Source organism: Oryzias latipes, chromosome 5, assembly GCF_053564925.1.
Source record: "Oryzias latipes strain Hd-rR chromosome 5, Olatipes_Hd-rR_3.1".
NCBI lineage: Eukaryota > Metazoa > Chordata > Actinopteri > Beloniformes > Adrianichthyidae > Oryzias > Oryzias latipes.
The window spans coordinates 10,582,255-10,596,645 of record NC_136241.1 but is presented as its reverse complement, the minus strand read 5'-3'; the positions used below and the strand labels follow the sequence as shown (position 1 = coordinate 10,596,645).

The 14,391-nt window shown below is 43.2% G+C and overlaps 1 protein-coding gene across 4 annotated transcripts in view; it reads right to left on the bottom strand.

The window, feature by feature from the left end:
- Window positions 1-205: 205 nt before the first annotated feature.
- The window catches only part of pax7a (paired box 7a), a 43,184-nt gene continuing 28,998 nt past the window's right edge, over window positions 206-14,391 (bottom strand). For 3 of the 4 annotated variants that reach the window (XM_011474827.4, XM_011474828.4, XM_078946711.1), the window contains 2 exons: window positions 3,859-4,108; window positions 206-2,853 (listed from right to left, as the gene is read on the bottom strand). In XM_011474827.4, coding sequence (XP_011473129.1) covers window positions 2,738-2,853; window positions 3,859-4,108 — 366 coding nt within the window. In that variant the 3' untranslated portion in view covers window positions 206-2,737. The remainder of the gene's footprint in view (window positions 2,854-3,858; window positions 4,109-14,391) is intronic. The other variant, NM_001305635.1, reaches the window with a different exon arrangement.

Sequence of the window (14,391 nt, the reverse complement as noted above, 5' to 3'; positions counted from 1 at the left end):
CATAATCATAATTAAAAAACCACTGGGAAGAACACTTTTAGAATAGTTGAAAGATGTTTAGAGTGGGTCTCTAAAACACACACCCATACACTCTCCCACACACACAGATAAACTGATGCCTTGTTAGCAAACAAACTGTAACTTTTTTTATTAAAAAAACAAAAATCCATCATTCACACAGTCAAAAAGGAAACAAATGGCCAAATCAGTTTTGGATCTTTAATTGATAACAGTTACGCCAGTGTTACAGTAAACACACCAACAGGCTGAAGGTAGTAAATACCAATACAAGTTTCCCACTACTCTAATACTTCATACAGCAGAATAAATTATACCATGATAATATACACACATGCGGAACTGAAAAAGGAGGAAAGGAAAGCACAGATGGCAGAAAGCAACTAAACGGGTTAGGGATCAAACAGACAAGAGGAGGGGCAAGGAGCTGTATACCTTAAATATCCAAATGTTTGTTGAAGCAAGTGTTAGAAATGGTTTTGATACACTAAAGACAATTCTAAAATTTGTCCTTTTAAAATATACACGAGAGAGGCATCTAAGCGGAGCAGCTGCAGCAGCTGCAGTTCAGTGCAGAATCAGCTTTCCTTTGTTCTCTTGAAGTCTCATTGGTCCACCACTCATATGTGACTCTGCTTGGTTTTCTGGTGCAGGAGAAGCTGTTGTCACAGTCATGCTTGGCCCAACCCTAACGGCACACGCCGAAGAATTTCCTCCTTGGTCCATTTAGAGCACCAACCCACGTGGTCCAAGTTCAATAAGAGATGAGACTGTTTCTCACCGCCTTTAAAATATACAGAGTGGTCCGGAGAGTCCATCTGAAGACACCAAGCCTCCATTTTCCTTTCGGCTTGGAAAGGTTCCCGTGGAAATAAGATTTTACTAATTTATACAAAGTTGTTTTCGCAAAGGGCAGAAAAACAGAAACCGCACTTTTGGCTGAAACAGGTGAAGCAATTAAATACAATTCAAACAAAATCAACATTAAAAGAAGCTAGTGAAAGAAGTTAAAATAAAAACGTTTACTTCCACAGATCCCACGCTTACCTCTCACTAAATGTACTTTCTGTTTTAGTGTAAAACATAGCTTTTTAAACAAACAATACACAATCTCCTCCAGCTACTGTACATTATTATGTTTTTAGAGGTGAAAGAGAACCAGATTCTGCCAAAAGTCTGCATACATCATCACAATGATGTCAATTAAAAAAAATTATCTGAAAGAAAGGGGAAAAAATACTTCAAGGGAACAGCTGGTCCCAGATCATGTCAAAAGTTAACTATGAGTACTACACAAATGCTTCATATTCACTATTAATGCATTTTTTCTTTTTCTCTGTCTTTTTTTGTGTGTTTTTTTTTGTATAATTCAGTACTTTAAGTAGAGGATTAGACAGGGCTCCGGTCCAAAATGAAGTGGGGGGGACAATCAGTGGTTTTTACCTGTGGCCTTTCACAACTGACTGGATTATGAGATTTTCCACAGCGCGTGTAAATGGCACAGCTTGTCTACTTTTTAATCTTGTGACAGAAAATTCTGGAATGCTCATAGTGTTTTTGCAGACACAGCCCTAGGAATGTATTGAAGGAATGCCTATTTAGTCAGAAAGTAGAAACCAAGTGAAGACGTTAAAAGAAAAAAAAGGTTAAATAAATGAGGAAGTAAAAAAGGGACATTAGCAATAGAGAGGGTCATTGTGAATTAGCTTTGACATTATATTTGTGTGATTTAATCTGCTTTACACTGTTTAAGTCACCCAGGATTTCCCTAGCAGATGGGATTTGGAAGGAATGGGGGCGGAGGTGGAGTTGAGTTAGCCCTCCTTGGCAAGGTCCATATTTCAAAATACATTAATTTCCCCAATCCTGTTTTTGCAAACAATGCCTTCTCCCCGTGGACGACGGCTAAGGATGGGAAGGAGGTTAAAACGGGAAAGCTATTGGTCGCCAAAACCCTCGCTTAAATTCCCTGCTGAATCCATCCGAGCCAGACTTCCCACAGAGTGGCCAAGTCCTCTAGGAATGTCAAGAGAAATATGAAAGTGGGAAGGTCAAATCGCTTCGAGCTCGGGGAAGAGCAGCTTGGAAAACGATCATCCACTCCTGTGCCGACACACACAAACATACGCGGGTGATAGACACTCAGAGACTGTCTGTCACCCAGCGTGCTTTTACACACCAACACCTAACAGAGAAAAAAGATACAAATGGAATTGAAGAACAACAGAATTCACCATAATCATATAACAGCAAGGAGAATCTTAACAATATCAAAAAAGGAACAAGAATTAGAGTCTCTCAAGTGATATTGGCTTTGTTAACTACCATGAACAGCAAGGTAAAGTACATGTTGTGGAAGGTCAAATGTGTGCTGAGCTGCACCAATGGAACGGCGGAGAGCAGGCCCTCCACCCTTGGAATTGTCTCTGCCCCCTTGAGAAAAATAAACAGGGTTTGGGGGGGGGGGGGGGGGTTCATTGGACAGGGGCACAAATATATTTGAGAAAAACATGGAGAAAGCCACCTGTTACTTCAAACAGGTTTGACTTCCATTCCCCAAAGCGACCCCCCGCCCCATGTAACTTTGTCACTTTCTCTGAGGAAATGGCCAAGCTGGAGAATGAGCAGCAGAGGGACACTGGAGTTCAGACTTGATGGAGCGTGAAGCTGGTGGCATAGAGTGAAAAAGAAAGAAATCGGTGTGGGTTCGGAGCAGGTTCTAGTAGGCCTGTCCCGTCTCCACCTGTAGGAGCCCCAGCACCGCCGAGTGGTCCCCAAGCTTCATCCTCCTCTGGGTGGACAAGCTCACATTCTTAGCCAGGTAGTCGACAGCAGCTGCACAGAGACAACAGCACAACAAGAAGAAAAAGTGGATTAGACAGGTGGTAGTTTAGGGTCATGCCCTCATCTCAATCCTGTGATTAGGGCTGAAATGAGTTATGGCAGAAGAAAATAGTAAAATAAAAGATTCACACAGTAAGAGTGAAAGATAAACATCCATCCCCTGCCCCTTGTCTGAGGATGGCATGCTGTTGGCACAGAGCATGTGCATCCTGGTAAAGCCTCCATGCTGTCACTCACATGGGCCCCTGTGTGTGTTCTGTGTGCCAGTCTTCATTACTACTGGCATCTCTGATTTCATGCCCTCCACACTCTGCATGGCCGATCATTTTCATCGTCAGACAGCGGCTCTCTCCTCTCTCCTCCGTTCATTACCCATCCACTGTGCTCAATCACCATCTTAATTAACCTCACATCAGCTCACATCCGCACTGCCGTCAGCTTCAAAATGCTGCGCTGCACACTCAAGAGGTGACAGACTGACGGGCACTGCAGGCCTGCATTCATGTGCAACATGGGCCCACTTTGAAAATGAGAGTCGCCAGATGCACAATATGCCAAGTCACAACCACATAAATACAAACAAATGTCAGTTGTGGGCTTAATGGGGAAGTGTGCTTCATTTTACCTCCTATGAATGGCTTTGACAGCATCACTCAATTATGCTAATCTAATAAGGCAAACTCTTTCCTGTCCTGCGGGGGTATGAGTGAGGAAAACAAGAAAAAGAGAGGTGGGCAAGAGGACATTGTGGCCCCTCAGGGTGTCCCGTTCTTTGAAGTGGCCCTTTTACTCGTTCCCATCCAAGTGGAGTGGGGTGTGACTGAGGCAGCTCTGAACCAGGATGGAGGTGGTGGGGTAAGAAGGGGGGATTTATCAAGAGCACGTGTCTACCTCCACCATTCAGGCTCCAAAGGTCAGAAGGCTCTCTTGTTGGATACGGCATCCATTCATAGTGTTTTTTAGTTAGTCGACACATTAAAAAAGAGTTTGACTCACTCTGGCCGTACTGACTGTACTGGTAGCCTGCAGTGACAGGGTCCACGCCGTAGCTGGTGGCGCTGTAGGTGGGGGGGCAATATGACTGAGAGGAAGCCAGGCTGTCCACACTTTTGATGCTGTCAGAGCGTTGGCTGCAGCTGGCTGAGATGGGGTTGGAGCTTTCCAGGCTGCTGTGCAGGGGGGATATGGAGAAATCGTGCTGCGGCTGAGACGGTACTGCGCTGGGATTACTCAGGATACTCATCACCTGGAAAGAAAGCACAGGACGAGAAAGATGTTTGAAATTTCTAAAACGAATGATCAAAGCATTCACCGAGTTGAGAAATGGTACTTTTTTCATGCAAGTAGTGTCATCTTTGCTCTTCACGGTGAACAAGCCTTCAGAAAGACACCATTTCAGCTATGAAATGGGGAAAAGGAATAACTTTCCCATCTTTTCTGAAGAGCAAGGATACAAGGATCCTGATGAGGTTACCTAAAAAAAAAAAAAGAAGAAAAGCGAACAAGAGATACTGTTTCCATTAGCTGGCTCTGCCAGTAAGTGTTCTGCAGTGGGACAGAAGAGTCCCAGGGTGATAATAGACCCACCATCCTTGCCAGACAGCCCCTGTCCCAGAGCCTGAGGCCTGAGCCCAGGCCTACAGCTCAACAAGCGCCAAGGGAGTCCCTAATCCCTCGCCCCTAGCCTACCCATCTCATGAATAGTAATGGAGTTGGAACTGGTAAATGATCCCCTCAGATCCCCACACAAAGAAGGTTGCACAAACCAAAGTGAGTGGACCATTGATGCTGCAGGTTCTGGTTCATCTGAACCTTAAAGTCTGGATTCTGTTTATGTTGCATGAAAGCGATTCTGTTCAGTGTAGCGGATAAGTTGAATTTATCAGAGGAAGGTTGGAAAATATTTTACAATAGAAGATGCTTAATCAAGCTGAAGTGATAAATCAGTGAAGCTTTGTTATCTTTTGCTGCACATTTTCTTAAGTAAAGAGTGGTGTGGTGTGTCTGAGTCAGACAGAGGGTGTGGTGGATAGGAAACCGTCTCACACATGCTTTCCTCCTGCTGCAGGAAGGCCTTCCTCTCAACATCAGGTTCATGTTGAGCTTTGCTATGCTGCTCTGGCCTTTGGCCCCTCTGCTGCTAAACCAATTAGCCCATCATGGAGGTGGTTAAACAGGGGTGATAAGAACACAGACAAATGCCTGCAAGTGTGCAGGAAAAGACAAATGTGGTGATGCAGGAGCAATGCACCACTGATGTGTGCAGCCAAAAGTATCCCACAGAGGGTAAATAAACGACTTTCTATAAATTCATCTTTGGAAATGTCCTCCATAAGGATGCTCTACAAGCAAACCAGAGACATAAAGGCTGGTTAGTCAATTCCACATGTTCATTCTATCAGTGAGGAAAACCCCACCGTCCCTTACACATCTGCAGGCAAAGTGTGTGACATTTATCTATAAGAAACAAGATTCATAGCCCCCTTCATGCAGGACACATGTTCCTCACATATGGAGCTGAGTTAAACACACAGGAGGAAGAAGGGTGAATATTCTGAATGTAAAGTGAAGGAAGAGGAAGCAGCAAAGTGTCCGACAAGAAACAGCTGGAGGGCACCAGTCCATTTTAGTCACTGGTTAATGGAAGCTTGATCACATCGCTTCCTCATGAAATAGAATGGCCAACATTTGGCTCCATTATTAGTCATGCTTGTACAAGTTCTTCAAAAGAAGATGGCCTCTTTTCTTAGCCATATTGGAGCTTTTCTATTTTAGCAAATTAGGACGGGTTAGCTGCTATAGATTGCGATGCGCGTTTGTATAAATGAAAGGAGTATATTAATGAGTTTGGATGAGGCATACCTCAGAGGGCAGATCCTGGTTTTCTGTGCATACTTTTTTTGTTTTTGTTTCATTAAAGCACTTATTTTTGTTAGTCCACTCAGGCAAAGTCATCTACTTTTAAACTTGCTCTTAAAGTCCCACTCCAATCATCTTTTAAACTATTGAAAAAGCGTTCCCAAGTGTCTTTTAATTATGACTATGCCGCTTGTAGGGTATCAAAAAACCTGTATCGTTTTCTAGGGCATAGTTTCCTGAGAGCAGCAGGAGTTCATTAGAAATTTACCTCTGAGTTGTTGGCACGCAAGTAAGTCTGCTCTCATTTTCCATCATCCCTTTGTTAACTCTCTCTCGCTAGCTTACAGCCTCTCACAACCCTAAACCTAACATTAGTGGTGCAACAAAAACATTGGAGCTATCTAACCATACAGTTTTGATATCCAGATGCCAGCTTGGACGAGGAAAACAAAGACGTACACGATTGTTGCATCTACGACATAGCTACAAGCTTTTTCCAACAGGACTTTTTTGTCTGCTTCTGATTCACAATAATTTAAATAAAGAAATACTCAGAAACACAGTTTTAATCCTAATTTTCTTTATATATGTTTTCCATCATAAGACAAATGCAACAAAAACACAATTTTCATTGGACTGGCTTTAATCTTTTAATCTTTAATCTTGTGGCACTTTTACACAAGATAACTATTAGGATTGAGACTATTTTGTACACATTTCATAAAGCAAAATTATCTCTAGACATCAAAGTAACATTTTTCTTCACCTGTTGCTTCAAATGTTATAATATTAACACATGATGTTAGCAAATAAATCAGTTTATTTCTGCCACACGTTTTAAAATATTGAGACAGAACTACTGAGTTTAAGTCAAAGTTTTTCATAAATACAGGAAAAACTCTCATAGATAAAGGAGTTTCTCCCTTCCTCCCTCCTCCTCCTCCTCCTCATCCTCCTCTCTTTCCCTCTCCTAGCACGCAGCGCGCTCTCAGCAGCCCGTTGTTCATTTGTTGTTTGACTTTGTGTGAGTGCTGGTTTGGGAGATAATGCGAGCCAGGACCTAGTTTAAAGGACAATGCTCCAGGGCGTTTCTTGCCTCCCTTTCTGTCTCACACCCTCTCATTTTTTTTCGTCCCTCATTCTCTGCAGACAGATTACTTTATAAATAATAATAATAAAAAGTAATTAATTCTCTCAACTTCTGAGCCTCCCATCAGCCTGTGGCAAAGTGAGCGGGGAAGTGTAAATTGATACAATGTGCATCCTTTCAGATAAATAAATAGCACACTTTAGACAAAAAGAAATGCTTTCATAGCCCCTTAATTTTCCTCGACAGTCCAATTATGTGTTTTTTTTTTGTTGTTGTTATTTTTTTAGTTTGCTTGAATGTTTACTAGTTGTCCTTTGTTGGTGTTTGCTGTCGAATAAAACCCAGACAAAGCTGAGAGCGGCGCTAGGAGTCATACAAGGAAAAACTGATCAAAACTTGGCAGAGAAACGTGAAGAGAACAAGAATGTGCTAATTATTTTTAAACCATTATAGATTATTTCAAGAACACTCACTTGGATTGGCAAATTCTTTCTTTTTTCTAACCGAAATTTAAATAGAAATAATTTTTTAAAATTTGAATCACATGTATACATTTATAAAATGTAGCTTTTAAATATTTACAATAATTGAATCATAAAACAGTTATATTTTCTTTACAAAACCATTTTAACTTCTTTAAGTTTGACAGCAGCATTGTTCCTTTCAAAATAAAGTACACCATGTGTTAAAAAACATCCTCCTGTTGCAGGAGGACGAATTAAAAATGCAAGAAAGCCAAGTCAAAAAGGGCATTTTCTATTGTTGTGACTTTGTTAAACTGTCACCCTTTCCCCCCTTTTTTTTATAAAATCCTTTGTTTTTTTAATTTTTACTCGTAAATGCAATGATAAAAGCCAGTTTAGCTCGTGCTGGTTTGCGGCGCCTTCTATCCGTGGAACCCAGGTTTAAATCCGGGCTGCTCCCTCTTCGCTTCTCTGCTTCTGTGCCGGTCCCAAACCCAGATAAATTGTGAGGGTTGCGTCAGGAAGGGCATCAGGCGTAAAACATTGGCAAGTTAACCATGCAACTCATCCTCAAAAGAGAGGTTGTTTTACTGTGGCGACCCCTGATGGGAATAGCCAAAAGAGAAAGAAGAAGACTTGTAAATGCACTGATACCTGAGCAACAACTAGGCACTCTTGTGCAGCGGAAGATATAAACATGTGCTCAACTTAACTACATTAATATTTATTCAAATTGTTTGCATTTTTAAAAAAAGCCAAATAGCTATAATGGGAGGTAAAAGGGCCACATGTCACGCTGGAGCTTTAGGTTGCTGACCTGTGGTCTAGACACTTCTGGAAGTGACTAAAAACTATCCAAAAAATTATAACCCTTGTGGCAGATGTCACAGTTGCACCTGATTAAGGGATTAGCCTTTACTGGATTAAAACAGCAATATATTACCTGTGTAAAGAGAAAAAATAGAAAATGGTGTATGCACTTGGAAATAAAGCAAAAAGGGGCAAAGGAGAGACCAATATTGGGGGTGAAAGAAAAGTGGAAGTACAAAAACTCCTCTAGGACTGTGGTGGCCTGAGGGCCAGCCTGCCTGGAGAGCTGATAGGAACCCCTTCTGTTCCTCACCCAGCACCAGCTCCAACACACCTCACTCCACAAATACTCTTAATCTGCGCAATACTGGATTAGTCCTTCTGTCACCGATACCTCCCCGTTCTGCCCAAATCAAAATGCCCCCAAGATATACCTTTAAGTTAGGCAGAGGTCACTGGGGCAGACAGGGAAGAATGAGCACTCCAAATGTCTGCAAGTTATCTGAGCGCTGCAGAATAGCATTGTGCACCTTAGCAGATCTGCCTGGCTGATATTCGCTCCAGCGGGGAACGATTAAAGATCCACAGTGATGACACTGAATTTTCAGATCAATATTTGAAGGCCTGTCCTGGGGGTGTGATTACAGAAAGAGAACAGTTCTTAATTCCATGACCCACAAGTGACACAAATCCAGTGTCTGAAAAGTGTGTGACTTTGCAAACAGACCAGATTTTTACATGGGCAGCCAGCATAATTGAATTTAAAAGAATAGAAAATATGTATTTACTTAAATTAGCAACATGTCCACATAGAAATCGGACAAACAAATAAAAATGTCACAGACTTTCCCCCCCAAAAGTCAGTCAACTCCCACAGCATCCCACCCTTCCCCCATTCCTCACATTAGAAGGCCGACCCAGCGGGCAGTAAGGCCCCACATCTGAGCAGACAAAATGACTATTTAAAAATAACAGTGATTGCATAAATTGAATTAAAGCGTTTTGGTCACGGTGGAGGTGGCGCGAGGGGTGGCGTGGGGCCGCAGCAGACAGCAGGGACGGTGGCAGGCAGCAGATGACGTGCCCGAGTGCCACCGCGTTAATTAGCTGCAGCACGTTAATAAAAACTGAAGTGTCTTCCACCATCGCTGCAGGATCGGGAGCCAGCATGTGAGGTAGAAGGGGTGGAGGGGCGGGCTGTGGCGATGCAGAGGAGGAAGTGGGTTTTGAAGAATAAAATGCGTATTGGCGGGGTTGGGTTGGGCCGCTAATTGTGTTCAATTAGGCTGCTGATTGGCACTGACAGAATCTGGGCATTGACAAGCCAGGCACAGATGAGGACGATTAGCGGGCGCTGGAACAAGCTGTCAATCCTCACAACACATTTGCCCCTCTGCGCCTGCCTCTCCTCCGTAGGTGTTCATGCATACAAAAGAAGCTCAAACAAGTGAAAATGGATGAGAGTTCGTGTTCAGATTAGACCTATTCACCTTGCAAATTTTTAATTCCTTTCTGGTCCACTTTGCTTGTGTCAAGATAGCACAGCTGTTGAAAGCAGAGGAAGGTCGCCTCCCTCCCAAACGTCCCACTGTATCAGCTATAAACTTGGCCCCGCACTAACCAGAGGTTAATATGCCGTCTATTGGACTGCAATTGGCGAATGTGTGGGGAGCAATCCTCTATTCTCTGCTAGTGATATGCTTGAGTAACTATGGGATGGATTCAGCCACTGGGAACAAGAGAGGGCCCCCTCTCAGCAGAGGCACACACACAAACACACACTTTCAACTCTTCGCACCTTGCACAGACGCCTCTTCTAAATTAAACGGCAGATTTTCTGATTCCAGGAGAGTGGTTCCAGCGAGGCATGGACTGTGTGTGTGCTCCGGGGAGGAAGGCGAGGCAGATTGAGGGAGCGGGAGGGAGGAGGAAAGAGGTGGGAGAAGAGGAGGAGTGGAGACTGTTTGCTGAAAACAGCAGGGGCCAGGTCTAGTGAAAAATGTCAGGTCAAATTGTTCTTGACAGTGTTAATAACTGCACCTCATAGCAATAATTACATGTAAATAAATAGTGAAATAGCTCTCAGCTGGAGACTGAGTGGGAAGAGCTGCGGCACGAGACAACCAGCTGAGGATCCAGCACTATTCCATTCTCATCCCATTGTCAAAGGCGACAGATGAAGAGACAAGAGCAATGATGCTTGCTGACATGTTTCTGCTCTTTTTTTTCTTGCCCTAAGAAGTCTTTCTAGCAGCTGGATGAGCTTTGCCAAGTGACAGAGAAAGGGGGAATCTGCAGAGTAAAGAAAGGGGGACATGCCGAGAGGGAGAAGAAGTCAGAAAGTATTAATCACAGCAATGCACCTGTCAGAGTGGCATCTGGAACTAACAGGAACCGCATGGGGCTAGACAACAATCCAAACGTCGGGCTAGCATTGAAGGCCAAAAAGAGCCCACCTTTTTTCCCCAGCCCTCCCACAACCCCATGCATTCTATCGCCAGAGAGATGAGTCACCTCCAGTTTGTGACAGATATTCCACCTTTCCACAGGTTTACAATTGTTTTTGTATTACTTTTGTTGTTGTTTACACCATCTGCCTTCTCATTGTGTGTCCGTATGAGACGGGAATCTCCGCAGATGAGCTTGTGACACTGTGTATGCCCATGTGTAATAAGTGTTTTAGATAGGATCAGTGTCTGCGCCCGTACTTTAATAAAAGCAGTGCCACTCTCCACCTTATAGGCATTTTAGCTGCGTGGGACACACAGCATGTGAATCAGTCTCAGTCATTTTCCTCCTTAAATCCCCATCTTCTAGGATTTACTGAAATTCATATTGGCTGCCTCTGCAAGATAAATGTAAATCACATTCCCTTATATTTACTATTTATCAGGATGCAGCAGCTCACTTTCAGCAGGAAATATCTCTCACCCGCACACAAACACCCTTGCATTTAAATAGCATTTTTATTGTCCGCCATAGCCTTTCATCTGGGCGTAGGGAGAAGAGCTGCCTCTCCAGGGGAGAAAGCTGGAGCAGGAGAGGAAGGTGGGGAGAGGGAGAGAATGCAAAGCACTATTGGCAAGGCATCATTGGATGACAAAAAGCCAAGTGGAGGGAAGCAAGGTTGGTAGGTGAAAAATAGATTATGAATACACCAAGCGCCAACTAGAAATATTTTGGAATGAATACCAAAATGGCAGCACTCTGCAGCGAGGAGAGACTCAAAAGAGGAAGCGAGCAACAAATGGCTCAGGTGCATGCATGCACTTTTTGGAGAAGGAGGCCTACATTCAAAGCCACCGATGTGCTGTTTACCTGGCACTTCCTATTTCTGAACGGGGTCTCAAAGTTTCCACTTGAAAGACGAGCAAAATGAAAACCTAATGCTGACAAGTTTGCGTAACAATCTTTTACAAGACAACTACGTTTTTTTTTGCAAAGGATCATTTGGTGTGGAAAAAATATTTTCTCAGAGTTCAAAAGTGTTGCAAAACAACAGCGAGCACTAATAATCTGTTCAGAAACAGTATAGCCAGTGGATATGATTTACAGTCCCTGGATTTTCTTGGTGACTGCCAACAGCAGGTCTCCTTTTTTGAAAGCCTCTTACATCTTTTTTTGTACTTGCCAAATTGAAACAGTATTTGTTTTAATGGGAGTTCTAATTAACCAGTATGTATTCCCCCACTTGCTCTGCGAGTGGCTGAGCGTTGAATGCAGGCTATGCGCTCATCCCCTTTGATTTGTTGTCAGCGGAGCTTGCCAGCTGACACAGTGCCCGGTGAGAGGCTTAATGCCCAAGTTTTAATAATGTGGGGGACTACACGAATCTCCCCTTCTCATTGGTATTCAGGTGCAGAATGTCTTGTTAGAAGTCAGGGAGGGAGGCGGAATGAAGCCAGCACTCCAGATTGTTCCTTACATTTTCCCCTCTTTTTTTTTTTTCTTTTTTGGCAACGGCAGAGCTTGCTTCTTAAAAATAATTCATCCCATTTTTAAAAGAAGCGTCTGCGCTAGCTAATGGAAGAGCAGCAGCACAGTTTGGAGTCTCCCCTGGCTTATCTCTCTCAGACAGTTGTGGGGAGTTGCTGGTGAGCATGGTGTCAGCGTGCGTTGTGCGGTGCAGCGCCGCGCGGGCAGGCAGGCCTGGGGACACAGATCAAAGGGAGGCAGGGGTGAGAGTCGCTCTGCCTCTGATCCTGTGTATGTGTTGGTGTGTGTGTGTGTGTGTGTGTGTGTGCGTGTTTGTGTAGGCCCGGCCCACTCATACAGCCCAAAGGCCCTGCTCGTATACACACTCACACATCCTTGTCATTCCGAAACACTTTCACAAAACTGCGAGAAAGAAAAAAAAAAAAGTTCCCCACAAAACTTTTTCAACTTCATCGCCATCACAACAGCAACATCATCCTTATCCAAAATATCTCTCTCCAACTTTGATTTGCTCCTTCCTACCTCTTGTTTGCAGACACAGCACTTTAGCTGTGGACCTTTTTTATTCTACAAATGCTCCTCCCTGGTTCTAGAAATTCCCACAAGAGTAAAAACCCAAGTTCAGTAATTCAGCTCATCTTCCAGCTCTGCAACCGGTCCAGCAGTTGTTTTCTTTCCTCCCCCAGCAGGTGTCCCTGTCATGCAATGATTAGGAATTTACCCAAATGTTTTCACACATATGCAATGGCCATGAATCTGTCTGCTGCACATCATCTGGGGGGGAAAAAAATACCTAAAGGTCTTTTTCCAGCCTCAACTTTGTTGAAAGAAGACTAGTTCTTCAGAAATAATTGACTTTTGACCATCAAAGCCTCATTTAAGAAAGGTTCATGTTTGAGTTTTTCAAGCTTTTTCTTTCTATGATGGTAAAAACTGAGACAGTTTGAGCTAAAAAAAATACTAGAAACCTTCATGCCCTTGCCTTTTCCGGTTTCCAACACCCGCTGTGCTGGTAAATGAAAGGACACCAACAACAAAAACACACTTCTGGCTCCATACCTTTTGCCCAGTCAGGCACAGCTTCACTCTGACCCTTTAATACACTGCTTTCCTGAACCGGCCAAAAATATTGTATATCCCACAATGACACCAAGCAGTTTGGAGTGTGGATGGTTTTGCCACTGCCTGTAATGGGAAAATGTGAGCTGTCGGGATGGGTTATGGAATTGGGATGGAAGCGGGCTCCTGTCGGGACTGCTGAACGCTGCAGGATTCCATTACAGACATGGCACCTCGCCACCGCAGCCCATTTACTGCGAATCACAGAATATTTGTCAATCTTTACAGCAACTGCAAGGCTATCAATACCAGGCACTTGAAGAAATGGCTTGCACGTACTGTACCAATGCACAAGCATATCTCCAGCAAACAGATCTGCTCCTAGCGCCATCAAATTGTTCCTCCTATCTCGACAGTATCTTTGAGATGTTCTGTTCAAATTTTTTATTATTTTATTAACTTTTACACTGCAGGAAAACAAAAGTAACAGCTTAAATCAATCTGAACATTGATTCTAAAAGTTTTCTGCACCATAAGATGTTTTTATTCTTTTTTCTTGCATGCTTTTGAAATGAAAAGGGTTGGCCAGCGCTGCGGGACGCAGCAACAGAAAGTTAACTTCCCTTCTGCTGACGGTGGGAACATGAATCTGCATGCTGAGAGACTGATAGGAATGCCACACATTATTCTGTTGGCACACAGACCGTTTCCCTCTCAGTGTACCATGAAAACATCTATGAAACATGCACAGACTCCAGTATTTGACTTTAAAGTAGCAAAATAAACTAAAAGTACAAATAATGCGCAGAAAAATGCTTGATAAGTATGTCATTGGAAAGACCTTCATCAATCCCACTTGAAAGAGTAATTGAATACTGGAATCCATGCTGTACAGTTGCCCAAAAGCTCCTGTCCTAATCCTGACTGTGACAGGAAGTGTTTAATATCCCACGACATTCTCCAATTGCATGAGAAGAAAGGGAAAGAGCGCGACAGGGCACCCCACGCCAGTAGTGGAAGCCATTAATGAAAAAGATATATGTATATAATAATACTAAAATCACTCTTCGTTCCTGGTGTTTTTCTGCAGGTTTGCAGTGAGAGCATTAGCAGCTAAAACCGCGGTGCCACGATTAACAATCAAACACGCTGTGAGCCTCCATGTTATCCTCCGTCGCTCCAGCAGGAGAGAAAATCTCTTTTTTGTCACAAAATCCTTAATTCTTTCTTCTTTGAAGAAAGAGGGTAATACCAAGAATGTTTCCAATCTGCTTTGAGAAATATTAAAAAAATAAATAAAAAAAACTCCCA